The sequence below is a fragment of the Ictalurus furcatus genome, chromosome 26 (assembly GCF_023375685.1).
Source record: "Ictalurus furcatus strain D&B chromosome 26, Billie_1.0, whole genome shotgun sequence".
In the NCBI taxonomy this organism is placed as follows: Eukaryota; Metazoa; Chordata; class Actinopteri; order Siluriformes; family Ictaluridae; genus Ictalurus; species Ictalurus furcatus.
In genome coordinates, this window is record NC_071280.1 from 3089710 (window position 1) to 3103531 (window position 13822).

At 39.6% G+C, this 13822-nt stretch overlaps 1 protein-coding gene and 2 long non-coding RNA genes across 5 annotated transcripts; 1 reads left to right on the plus strand and 2 right to left on the minus strand.

Moving 5' to 3' along the window:
* Positions 1-747: 747 nt before the first annotated feature.
* LOC128601744 (uncharacterized) lies at positions 748-3201 on the minus strand. The gene is made up of 2 exons (XR_008384750.1): positions 1469-3201; positions 748-1118 (listed from the first exon to the last, which is right to left on the minus strand). It is a non-coding gene; the product is annotated as an uncharacterized LOC128601744 (long non-coding RNA).
* A 1178-nt stretch (positions 3202-4379) lies between these two features.
* Positions 4380-10535, minus strand: LOC128601743 (uncharacterized). The gene is made up of 3 exons (XR_008384749.1): positions 10191-10535; positions 9167-9335; positions 4380-6344 (listed from the first exon to the last, which is right to left on the minus strand). It is a non-coding gene; the product is annotated as an uncharacterized LOC128601743 (long non-coding RNA).
* Positions 10536-10587: 52 nt separating this feature from the next.
* On the plus strand, positions 10588-13447 carry LOC128601731 (E3 ubiquitin/ISG15 ligase TRIM25). Of its 3 annotated transcripts, none has more exons than XR_008384748.1 (6): positions 10588-11237; positions 11583-11678; positions 11789-12022; positions 12218-12377; positions 12541-12645; positions 12763-12789. XR_008384748.1 is itself a non-coding variant. In XM_053615063.1 (6 exons), exons 1-6 carry the CDS (start codon positions 10641-10643, stop codon positions 13287-13289), a joined length of 1674 nt encoding a protein of 557 aa, XP_053471038.1. In that variant the 5' UTR covers positions 10591-10640; the 3' UTR covers positions 13290-13447. The 3 variants fall into 3 exon arrangements, 2 of the variants coding, with proteins under 2 accessions (XP_053471038.1, XP_053471039.1); XM_053615063.1 differs by having other exon boundaries at positions 10591-11237; positions 12586-12645; positions 12763-13447; XM_053615064.1 differs by having other exon boundaries at positions 10591-11237; positions 12227-12377; positions 12586-12645; positions 12763-13447.
* The last annotated feature ends 375 nt before the right edge of the window (positions 13448-13822 follow it).

Below are 13822 nucleotides of genomic sequence, written 5' to 3' on the forward strand. Positions count from 1 at the left end.
GTGGCAAATTAGACTTTTTAGCTGTACTCATGTTCAACGTACATGAATCAAAGGGTGCTTTGGCTGAAGGCGCATTGTGATGACATCATATGACGTGTCTTCATATTCGCTGCATTGGCTCGTTGCTACGATACGTCGATGCGTCCGCCATATTGATCTGGACAAAGCTGCCCCATAAACGCATACAAGTAAACAAGCGAGCTGCGTTTTTGTCTGTTTAAAAAGTACAATAACGTTTACATTCCTCAAGCGATTTCAATGGTTTATGATCTACGTGGAGAACAAACAAGCTTTCTCTCCAGTTACTTAGAATCTCCATAGTTAGACTTGGAAAATGATTCACTGTCATAATGAATTGTGAAAAGTCATGCTTGTCAAGCATAGAGTTGGCTTATTTTTCTTGGACAATAATTGTGTGGACATTCCTGATGTAATATAATAACGCATTTCATCTACACTGAAAGTTTTTTCATTGTGTAAATGGCCTTTTCTGTCTTCTAGCCCATCATTGTAGCATTTTCTCTTGCTCCAGGTCAGAACACCACTCGTTCACTTTGAAATACTGAAGGAGAAGGAAAAAAAAATCGAAATAGTGCATCTTTAAGTAGTAATAATTGACCATCATTGAGAAAATGGAACAAAATCGGCAAATACGAATCAAATAGTGAGACATTTACATTTATTCTTTTAGCAGACGCTTTTATCCAAAGCGACTTACAAATGAGAATGAGACACTGGCAGTCAGTCTGCTTTCTATATTTTTTATTAGCAATAAAAGCATACAGATGTACTCCAAAACAGACAATAACAATGACTAACCTGTGTGGATCCGGTAAAACATTGACAGATAAAGTTACAGTGGTAAAACATTTCTGTGGTAATAATAATAATAATAATATAATAATAATAATAATAATAATCAATTGATAATAGCAAATTGTATATGTAGTATAAACAGTAGCATAATGTAGTCAATAATAAAATCAAAATAATTAAATAATAGAATCTGAAGGCATGAAGTGCTCTCAGGACAGTACGGAAGACTCGCTTGCGGAAACACCTTCCCTTCTTACAGCTCCTTCCCACTGCCTCCTCAACAGTTTCTCTTTGGGGGAAACCTTCGAAGTGTAAGAAAAGTTAGCCAGCCAACTAACTACAGTTAGATTCACAATATATCAGTCGCTCAGCCGAAACGAGGAGCTTGTCATAAAAGTCAGTTTGGAGAAAAACTGCAATATAGATGAAAATTTCAATTATGGGCAATTTAGTTTAGAATATAAAATATAATATAGCCTGATACTTGCTAAGAGAATTGCTATTACATTTTTGATGATTTTTGATGAAGTCTTAGATTTCAAGGCTAACTAGCGGTATTGCTAGCTATTGACTTGGACTCTGGTGGCCAACTAGTTAGCTGTCAACATAATGTTGTAATGACCAAATGCAACCAGAAACTGTTCAGTCTTACCTGTGAAGTCTGGTTTTGGAATGTGTGATGGTTTGTATTGTCCCAAGCTGAGTCAAGTATCTGTTCACCTGTTCACTTATGAGATTTATGGCAAGTTGCCCAGATTGATATGGTGGCAACGTTGATGTACAATCCAGCGGCCATGGGGAGGTTTTAAAACGTTCTTTTTCACAGTAAACATCTGTCACGTTTGGAGAAGACTGCTGCACAACAGCGCTGTTCTTTTCTAAAGAAGAATAATAAGCATGATGTATCCAGTCAGAGTTCAGGAAGCAGAATCAGCACTAGAGGAAGTGGTCACTGATCTGCTGCTGACTTCAGATTGTGGTTCTCTTTCGGTTTTGTTGGACTTTCCTGGCAGCATTTGACACTTTCAGCCATGATATTTACTCAATAGGCTTAAAAACATGGTTGGTTTAGATGATTATGTTTTTGCCCGGTTTAGACTGAAAGTTTTAAGAATCAATAGAGATCTTTCATAACTTAAAACATTCAATATGGCATCCACGAGGGTTCTCCTCTCGACCCTTTTCACTCTATATAGAGCATCTGAGACATTTCATCTATAAATATAATGTTAATTTCTACTTCTAAACTTACAATACACAGATCTACTTATCAGTCCAGCCAGATTCAGCAGCACAGTTACACAAAATGGATGCATGGATGACTAGAAACTTCCTGCTGCTAAATCCTGATAAAACTGCACCATTAGATTGGATCATTGTAATGTGTTGCTAGCTGGCTCTAGGTTTAAATAAGCTTTAACTAATCCAGAATACTGCAGCTTGTGTTCTTTCCAGTAAAATAACGTCCGATTACTCCAATTTTATTCAGCTTACCCTGGCTGCCTATTAAAGTTTGACATCAACTACAAGATTTTGATAAAGAAACAAATCTCGAAATAGATTAGCTCTGGCATATCTTACTCATCTTCTGAAACAGTATAATCCATCTTTTTAAAGCTGTAGACATCCATAAAACAAATTGTTGCTTTATTCTGTCGATACAATTGCTAAGTTCAACAACAAAAAAAAATGTATTAGGCATTATGTTAATAAACACATTTTTTAATGTGTCTAATCTATAAGTCCCATGAGGTAAACATCACTCCCTACGTAAGTGCACTACATTTAATGTGCATTTAATAATCTCTTCCAAAGTCGATGTAATGTATTATAGGGAGCCATTTTGGGATTCCGCATTTAGTTCAGTGTCCAGCTATTTACATATCCAGATTTAAGCAACTTATTTACCATCATATGTAAGTTTTATTGCATAGAGCCCAAGTGCTGTGGTATTTCTCATAATTCAGCCTCTGAACAAATTCCAAGATGTTAATGTTTAGTCTTAAATAACACCATGGCTGTCCCATCCAACATCACATTCATATAGATCAATTCTAACCTATATAACGATATAAATCAATCATATTACTCATTAAATATACTCTACTATTGTGGTACCACTGGTAATGTTGGACAAAAATATGTCCTATTGCCCCTTTCCTACTTTTTCTATTGGGGCTTCTGTCCTGGGGAGTTTGCTCTTTTGATAATAATAAATTGGCAGAAATACTGACATTAAAGTTGGCCTTGAAGCCTCTGATAGTGCAAAAAAAAACTGAACTAACTTACCTTTCTGTACCCATGCAATCGATACTGATATACAAGCGTGTGAGTAAACTATGCTCTGGCTTGCTAGAAAAAAAAATGAGGCATGTGGCAGTTACATTGTTTCAAAATCTCAATCAGATTCTGCTTGAATTTTGACACCAACTTAAAGAGGATAAGGCAAAAATTCTAGGACTATTTCACAGAAGAAGGTTTAGCTTCTTGCAGAAGTTACCTCAAAATCTAAGCAGGCAGCCTTAGTGTTATTGAGGCTTTTTTATTTCAGTTAAAATATTTCATAGTATGAATAAAGATTCATGAGATACATTTAGGTCCGCAAATATTTGGGCAGTGACACTATTTTCATAATTTTGGCTCTGTACGACACCACAAAAGGTTTGAAATTAAACAACTGATGTTAATTTTTAATACTTTGTCGAGAATCCTTTGCAGGCAGTGACTGCTTGAAGTTTGAAACCCAAGGACATCACCAAACGCCGGGTTTCCTCCTTTGTGATGCTTTGACAGGTGTTTACTGCAGCTGTCTTCAGTTGTTCATGGGTCTTTCTGCTTTAAGTTTTGTCTTCAGTAAGTGAAATGCATGCTTGATTGGGTTGAGATCAGGTGACTGACTCGGTCAATGCAGAATATTCCATTTCTTTGCTTTAACAAACTCCTGGGTTGCTTTCGCAGTGTGTTTTGGGTCATTGTCCATCTGTAAAGTGAAGCGCCGTTCAATTAACGTCACTGAATTTGGCTGAATCTGAGCAGATAATATATTCCTATACACTTCATAATTCATCCGGCCGCTTCTATCTTCTGTCACATCATCAATAAACACTAGTGACCCAGTGCCATTGGAAGCCATGCATGTTCATGCCATCACACTTCCTCCACAGTGTTTTACAGATGATGTGGTATGCTTCGGCTCATGAGCAGTTTCAAACCTTCTCCATACTTTTTTCTTCCCATCAGGTTGATCTTAGTTTCATCTGTCCAAATAATGCTTTTCCAGAACTGGGATGGATTTTTTCTAAGTTTTTTTTTGGCAAAGTCTAATCTGGCCTTTCTATTCTTGAGGCTTATGAATGGTTTACACTTTGTGGTGAACCCTCTGTATTTGCTCTCGTGAAGTCTTCTCTTTATGGCAGACTTGGATAATGATATGCCTGGATCTGGATCTCCTGGAGAGTGTTCTTCACTTGGCTGGAGGTTGTGAAGGGGTTTTCCTTTACCATGGAAAGGATCCTACGATCATTCACCAATGTTGTCTTCCGTGGACGTCCAGGCCTTTTTGTGTTCCAGAGCTCACCAGTGCGTTCTTTTTTCCTCAGAATGTACCAAACTGTTCATCTGGCTACTCTTAATGTTCCTGCTATCTCTCTGATGGATTATTTATTTTTTTTTTGCAGCTTAAGGATAGCCTGTTTCACTTGCATTGAGAGCTCTTTTGAGCGCATGCTGTGGGTTCACAGCAACAGTTTCCAAATGCGAATGCCACACCTGGAATCATCTCCACACGTTTTACCTGCTTAATTGATGAAATAACGAAGGAAAAGCCCACACCTGTCCATAAAACAGCTTTTGAGTCAAATGTCCAATTACTTTTGGTTTGTTGATAAAGAAGGGGCTACATATTAAAGAGCTGTAATTCCTAAACTCTTCCTCCAATGTGGATGTTAATACATTTAAATTAAAGACGAGAGACTGCATTTTAAGCCCATGTTCATTATTTAACTGTAGCTTGAATATGTTTTGGTAAACAGCCGAAATAACTACACTTGTGTCAATGTCCAAATATACATGGACCTAAGTGTATGGGCTAAAATGCAACACACTGTGCTATAGTGCCACCATCAGGCCCACCTTATCCTATCTGTGAAACATGGTGGTGGTAGTAGTATCAGGGTTTGGTCCTGTTTTCCTGGGCCAGGACGACCTGCCATCATTGATGGAACAACGACTGTAAGGATATCTGTCTGTGAACTAAATCTCAAGAGAAAGTGGGTCATGCAGCAAGACAACAACCCTAATCACACGAGTCGTTCTACCAAAGAATGGTTAAAGAAGAATAAAGTTAATGCTTTGGAACGGCCAAATCAAAGTCCTGACCTTAATCCAATAGAAATGTTGTGGAAGGACTTAAAGCAAGCAGTTCATGTGAGGAAACCCACCAACATCCCAGAGTTGAAGCTGTTCTGTACTGAGGAATGGGGTAAACTTCCTCCAAACCGATGTGCAGGACTGATCAACAGTTACCACAACTGTTTATCTACAATTATTGCTGCACAAGGAAGTCACACCAGATACTGAAATCAAAGGTTCACATACTTTTGCCACTCACAGATATGTAATATTGGATCATTTTCCTCAATAAATAAATAAATGACAAAGTATAATATTATGAGATAAAATGAATATCTCATTTGTTTAATTGGGCTCTCATCATCTGAAAATCTGTTTTAGGTCATATTTATGCAGAAATTCTAAAGGGTTCACAAACTTTCGAGCACCACTGTATGAATAGATAAAAAGTATGAGGTAAATAAAAATTGTAATCGTCGACAAATTGCTGTGGTTTTCGAGGCATGTTATTGGAAAGTTGTTATGTAATATCATTAAGTATCAATGAAAAATTTATGAAGACACTGAAATAGAGTTTATGAACACTTTATTGGATTTTAACGGATTTTCGTTAGATTCAGTAATGTTCCTGTATGACTGTTTCAACTCAGACAGTGTGATACCTTCATCAGCGGCTTTAATAACTTAAATTGAGTCACGAACAAACCCTCACTGTGTGTTTTTAATCTTCAGAGGAACCACAAAGTCACATAAACGTCAAATGTGAAATTTATCATTAGACACTTCCCATGTATTTTTATTTTCGTGTGTTTTTTTGTTTTGTTTTTTTAATTAAAAATAACTAATAAAAATAGTTATTCTCCCTACAAAAGATTGTAAAAGATTCCGCCTACAGGGACAGCTGCAGTCCTCCTTCGATGGTCCCAGGAATGGGATCCACACTGCCTCACTCTCCCCATCCCACCGGCATGGACCAGAGACCGTGCAGTGAGAAAAAGGAGGAGCACAGCAAACGTCGCCAAATAATATCTCCCTTGCAGTAAATCAAAGACAACTTAGCTTAACACCACATGCAGAAAGTCCCTCAAGCCCACAACACCATGGCAGAGACAGCAGCACAGCGGGTCGTTCTCAGACCTCCAAGAATGCACCAGCGCCCAAATCCCCAAGGGAGAATCCTATAATAAAAAAAACAACAACACAATTTAAAAACAGCTAATAGCTTCCAATCCCCTCAGATTCACAATCTTAGACAGGAAGTTCCAAGCAGTACACATTAGCACACTATTCAACAACGAACTTCCCCCTATTTACAAGGAGACATCAACTGACAAGGCCCCCCAAAAAACAAACAAACTAGGAAAGAGTGTCCAAAATAAAGAAGAAAACCATCCTTTTAAGAGCAATTCATATTTTAAAAAAAAATAAAAATACAATAACAAAAACAATTTACATACAGAGCGATGGGAAACGGGCAGTGGTGGCTCAACAGTTAAAGCTCTTGGTTACTGAACACAAGGTTGGGGTTGCTTAAGCGCCAGCACTACCAAGCTGCCACTGTTGGGCCCTTGAGCAAGGCCCTTAACCCTCTCTGCTCCAGGGGTGCCGTAACATGGCTGACCCTGCACTCTGACCCCAACTTCCTAACAAGCTGGGATATGTGAAGTATTTATGTAAAAGTATTTAACTGTGCTGTAATGTATATATGACAAATAAAGGCCTCTTCTTCTTCTTCTTCAAAACCTCATGTGCTGAGGTCCTGATGTCAAACCTAAAAATGCACATAGATGACAAAAATAATAATAAGCAAAATATACACAAAAATATACTTTTCAGTCTTTAAATGCAGCCAAGCTCCCTGCAACACCACATGTTTAAATAACAATAATAACAGCAAGTCAGACCAAATTCATACTCTACATAAGATTCAAAACCATTTAAAACAGATTACCCTCAACAGCGTTCCTTATGAAGCTATGCATTCAGTGGCATTCTTGAGCTTCTTGGAAAAGAGCACAATAATCTAATCAACGAGTGAAACAGAAAACACGGACACATACATCACTCAAACTACAAAAAGCACCTACCTAAAGGAATTAAAACCAATCCAGATTCGCACCAGTGGCAGCACGCACCCTTACCTAGAGACATTTAACTAACATTCACATCCTCTTCCGGAATCCCATGCACGCCAAACTGGTAGCGAATTCCTGGTTAAACAATAAACCGGGAAAATAAAAAAAAATTAAGGAAAATAAAATCCAAAGTTTGCACAAACAACTTCATGCACGAAATTCCTTTCCCAACAGTGCTTCAAACTAACAATTTATAACCTTTTCTGGACTTCCATGCCGACACATCGTAAACGAATTCCTAACATACCTAAAGACTTACATAAAAAACATCTAATGGTTTTATAAAAGCATAGAACAATTCATGTTTACAAAAAAATGTCATGCAATATTTAAATATCGGAATAATAACTTCTTGTTTTTATGTGCGTTTTTTAACCTCTCAGTAAAGCAACAGCTGCTATAATGCTCCAGTCACCACACAGATACAACAGAACACGGGGTGAGACTACATGAATTGAAAGTCATTTAATTCTGTCCTCCTTCAAGGGATTTGTCAGGAGTGTTGGACTGGGACAGATGCAGTTGAGCGTTTTAATGTGAGCAATGCAAACAAATCCAAAACTTAAGGCAGAGTAAAAAAAACAACAAAAAAACAGGTGGACTAGGCAAAGGCAAAAATGAATCAAGAAACAGGCAGATTGTGATAACCAAGGGAGTTTATGACCCAGAAGCAGAACACAGGCTGAAAGTAAACAGGTTTTATTCAAGGATAGTGAAGGTCAGACTCATGGTTACTGCTAATTTGTCCATGAAACTGACCAACATCATGAAGGTGAACTGGGGCCCTCGGAAGTGGCCGATGTCCTCCGGGATCCTAAAGTACCGGAATACAATAAATAAAAAGTTAAATAAAAAGTTCTGCTGTTTCAAAGGCAGTGGGAAGACTGGGTAATGGGACGAGGCGCAGGGACTCAGAGAACCGGTCAACAATGTCCAGGATTGCCGTATGACCACGGGATTCCAGCAGGTCATTAATAAAGTCGACAAGGATGTGAGACCAAGGCCTTTGGGTTTGTGATGTAATTTGCTCAGTTTTTTTTGCAGAAAACTTTTTGAATTGGTGAAATTGCAATTGCACAAAATTGTTTTGCACAGAGTTTTGCAGTGAGGTTTGTTGGTAAATAAGACCTTTTTAGCTGTATTCATCAAAGAGGACTTTGTCTGAATGCGCACTGCGACGATGTCACATGGCATGCCTTAGCCCAAATCTGTGGAAAATCTGCGGTAATTTTCAAAAATTGCTGCGTTTCCTTGATTTTGCATTAATTTCTACTATCACAAAATCCTGGAGGAACTGGCTGAGAGCCTCCAGCTGTGAAGTAGATGGTCCAGGCGGATAGCGAGGTCGATCAGGGAGTCTAGTGTAAGCGGTTCATCGCAGCATGCCATATCTGTGAGGACTTCTGGGTTCAGTCCTCGAAGAACACGGCTTTCAAGGCTGCGTTGTTCCAACCACTACCAGCCGCAATGGTATGGAACTCAAGAGCATATTCTGCTACACGACCGGAACGTTGGAATATGTTCAAAAGCAATTCTTCCACCTCCTTCCCCTCATGTGAATGATCAAACACACGGTGAAACAGCTCTGTGACTCGCTCTTATGAGGATGTAGGCTGGCCCCCTTGCTCCCACACCACCGTGGCCCACTTCAGCACCTTGCCGGTGAGAAGATTCATGAAGCGTGATATCTTATGCGGTTCAGACATCCCTCCTTAGCTAGCAAAATACAGGGAACATTGCAGAAGTATCCCTTACAGATTGATGCGCCACCTGAGAAGTTATCTGGCGCTCATTGGGGTCGTGGGTGCCAGAGCTGGAGTGCGGAGTGAGGCAGTGGAGACGAGAGCTTGTGAGAGGAGGCTTACCTTTGCGTCAAGGTCAGCGAGACGCTGATGCTGCTCTCCTGTCAGCTGTCCATGAGCCGTAATGGCGTACCGCCAATCCGGATGTCCTGCTGCATCCATAGATGGACAAAATAATCTGTCAGGAGTGTTGGACTGAGACAGATGCAGTTGCAGTTCAGCGTTTTTAACGCTGAGGCAGAGACAAGATTAAAAAAATTGGTGTAGGTCAAGCGATCAACAAACAGAGTGGACTAGGCAAAGGCAAACACATGAATCAAGAAATAGGCAGATAATAAAGAAACCAGAATAATCTACACAGTAAAGAAGGCTTTGTAAAGTCAGATGTGCGTGACAAACTCTTAACAGCTAACATTAGTTATATGAGTAACAGCGGCAACTTTTATAATAACCTTCTCGAAACAGTGATTAGTACGCTCATTGTCATAGAATTACCCAAATACTTTGATTAAACCAATTTAGATACAACTATAAAAGACTTACATAATAATAATAATAATAATAATAATAATAATAATAATTTAAAAAGTAGACAAGGTGTACTTTACACTGTCCACAGTGAGCACAGCCATGTTGACTTGATGTCACTCTTGGTAAACAGGCAAGGAACTGGTAGTTGAGAAGACTACCCCAAATATAAATGATAGATAAATTAAAAGCAAAATAAAGAGAAAATAGAGTGGACCTGAATTATTAAGTACAATCATTAAGGACGCTGTAGTCTACTACATTACTGAAGACGAAAGATTCAGTTCCCAATCTGGCAATGTTCGCTTTATTCTTCCACCATCTGCTGGTCAAACAGCGCTACGACACCCTAACACACTACAGTCCGGAAATAAAAGAGCTCAGTGAGCTTTAAAAACAAATGCAGGCTGTTTTCCCTCTAATTACCGTTTGCATTTTCGTTTACATGACGTACAGTGTCTACCAAATGTCAAATGAAAAAGCAACGTCCAATTTCAATTACATTTCCCATGTCATACGCGTTATGACCCTGTCATATTGAAATAATAATAGCAATTACCCCGTTCCACTTCCTCAGTGTGGCGTATGGAGCCTGCAAACATTCAAATAGAATCGCAAATCGCTTTGTATCTGCTTTTCCCATGCCTTGCACAGAAACCTGTCAATCAGTGATGGGGTGGGAGGATATTATGGGTCGTGTTTGTATTTGGAAGTGACGTCACTCACAGACGACCGGAAATTCACTGTGCATTCGAGATTCTAATTTATGCAATTGCAAATACAAAATACTTCCACATATTTATGATACTGTGGGATATTTCTATCATATTTACGTTAACTGTGACTGAAAGCGCTCTCTCTCTCTCTCTCTCTCACACACACACACACACACACACACACACACAGAAACATTAAGCCACGCCCACTGTTTCCATAGAAAACGAAACTGATCTCTCTCTCTCTCTCTCTCTCTCTCTCTCTCTCTCTCTCAGCGTGTGAGTGCAGGAAAATGGCCGAATCCAGTATTTTAGATCACTTTTCAGTGGATCAGTTCAGCTGTCCAGTGTGTCTGGATCTCCTGAAAGATCCGGTGGCTATCCCCTGTGGTCACAGTTTCTGTAAGGTGTGTATTAATGGCTGCTGGGATCAGGAGGATGAGAAGGAAGTCTACAGCTGTCCTCAGTGCAGAGACACTTTCACTCCGAGGCCTGTTCTACACAGAAACAACATGCTGGCTGAAGTGGTGGAGAAACTGAAGAAGACTGAAGTCCAAGCTGCTTCTCCTGCTCACTGTTATGCTGGACCTGGAGATGTGGAGTGTGATTTCTGCACTGGGAGGAAACACAAAGCCATCAAGTCCTGTCTGATGTGTCTGACCTCCTTTTGTGAAACTCATCTTAAACCTCATGCCGAACTTCCTGGTTTGAAAAAGCACACATTAATTGAAGCCTCCTCAAAGCTCCAAGAGAAGATCTGCTCTCAACATGACAAACTGATCGAGATCTACTGTCGCACTGACCAAAGGTGTATTTGTTCTTTGTGCATGTTGGATAATCACAAAGGACATGACGCTGTATCACTTTCAGCAGAGAGAACTGAGAAACAGGTGAGAACTAGAAATCTTTTCAGAATGAATTCATCTGAATTATTTTTCTTACCTAGAATCAGCTGCTTTAGTCAGTTATCAGATTTAAATTGTGATTGTAATGGTTCAGTTCATCGGAATGATTTTAAAATGGTGTATCACATTCCAGTGTGTTGTGTTTACACAAGTGTTAAATGAATTTGTCCTCCTCACCCAGTGTTAGTCATAATCACGACAGAGCAGTCAGTGAATTTTGGAGCAGCTAGACTGTGAACTTTAACCGTTTAGCTACCATTAATATTCACCCACACATCATTTATAACCAGCTGAATATAATTGTGATTTTTAAATGTGATTTGTGCTCAGAGTGAGTTAAAGGAGGAGCTGATGAAATCCCAGCAGAGAATCCAGGAGAAGCAGAAGAAGGTGCAGGAGCTGAAACAGGCTGTGAACATGATTAAGGTGAGCAGTGAGCAGAGACAGAGCTGCTCCTAGAAACACACACAACATGAACAAACAGTCATCCAGAGTCCCAGTAACAGAGGGAAATGTGTGTGTGTGTTTCCTAACAGTCACGTGCTCAGACAGCAGTGGAGGACAGTGAGAGGATCTTTACTGAGATGATCAGCTTCATGGAGAAAAAGTGCTTGGAGATGACGGACCTGATCAAAGCTCAGGAGGAGGCTGAACTGAGTCAAGCTGAACGATTCCTGGAGCAAATGGAGCAGGAGATCACTGATCTTCAGAGGAGAGTCACTGAGCTGGAGCAGCTTTCACACACACATGATCACATCCACTTCCTCCAGGTAACACTCGCTGTAGTGACGAGTCCTATTTACAGTTCAGCAAACGAAAATATTACTCTAAACTTTAATTTTTAAATAGTATCTTGCTTTTGTAAGTAGCTTATTTCACCCACAGTGTTTCTTTGGTCTAATTTCTTCTGAGATCATTTGTTCCTCTCTCGTTCTGTAGTCGTTCTATTTGTTCACTCTCTGTAGTGTTTCCAGTCTCTCTGTGTCTCTTCTGGATGTGAGGATTCACCCAGCAGTACTGTCCATCAACATCTCTCATTTGATAGTGTGAGGAATTTTCTCGCAGATCTGAAAAAGCAATTGGAGGAATTCTGTGAGGAGGAATTCAACAAAATCCCTCCACCTGGTAAGAGAGGCTGGTCCTGCTGGAGAAACACCATGATGGACATCTTTACTCGCTCAAGAAATATTCAAAAGATACACAGAAATGACCAACAATTTTAACTAAAACACTGATTTAAAATGAACACATTCACTGTATCACTTTAAACTGTTTCCATCTTTTACAGAAGCTGATGATTAATTTTTGTCTTCATCTCTGTTTTGTCTGCAAGCTGCAGCAGTTCAGAAGATTTCACCCTCAGAGCCAAATAGCAGAGAAGATTTTCTGAAATGTATGTCTAACAAACACACACATACACACAGAAACAGGAATGCACACCCACTAATTCAGACCCATTGATACATACAGCAATCACATTTTTCGGTTTTGTTTTTGTCTTTTATTTTAGATTTCTGTTATCTGACTCTGGATCCCAACACAGCAAATCGTTCCCTCTGTCTGTCTGAGAAGAACAGAGTGGTGAAAGACAGTGGGATACAGCCATACTCTGATCATCATGAGAGATTTGACTCCTATATTCAGGTGTTGTGTAAGGAGAGTGTGTGTGGATGCTGTTACTGGGAGGTGGAGTGGAGTGGTGTTGGAGGTGTATCCATCTCAGTCTCATATAAAGACATCAGGAGGAAAGGAGAGGGTAAAGAGTGTGGGTTTGGACACAATAATCAGTCCTGGAGTCTGTGGTGTTCTTCATCCTCTCTCTCTTTCTATCACAACAACATTGAGACTAAGCTCGGAGTTCCATCATCCTCCAGAATAGGAGTGTATGTGGATCACAGTGCAGGAAGTCTGTCCTTCTACAGCGTCTCTGACACGATGAAGCTCCTCCACAGAGTCCACACCAAATTCACTCAGCCTCTGTGCCCTGGGTTTGGGGTTTATGAAGGAACTGTGAGATTGTGTGACCCAAAAAAATAGTAGAGGAAAAATTCAGGCTCATTTCCTTATTGTTTGTCAATTGTGAATTGTGGTAAAACTTTAACATTAAAACAGTAAATGTTAAAACACTGGGTTTAGACTCAGTCTGGGATCATCAGCTACACTGTTGTACACAATAAAACTATTAAAAAGGTGAACACTTTCTTTAACTCTGCTTTAACTCGTGTTAAAAGTAACAAAAGAAGTGATCATATACAAAAGTTTGAATAATTCCAGTGTCACGTGAGGGTAAGTAGAGACAGACACAAATTGCATATAAAGCTTTATTAAAAGAGGCAGGCAGACAAATCCACAAAAATTAAAGGCAGGGTCAAGGTCAAAAACAGGCGTCAGCAAACAGAGTACACTAGACAAAGGCAGAACATGAAAACCGGGAAACTAAATGACGTTATGAAACTAGGATAAGGAAACACAGAACAAAGGCTTGGTATGAATAGACGTGTAGACACTGACTGATACTTTGCACAGGACAAAGACACACGGCGGTTTAATTATGCAAACTAATCAAAGGG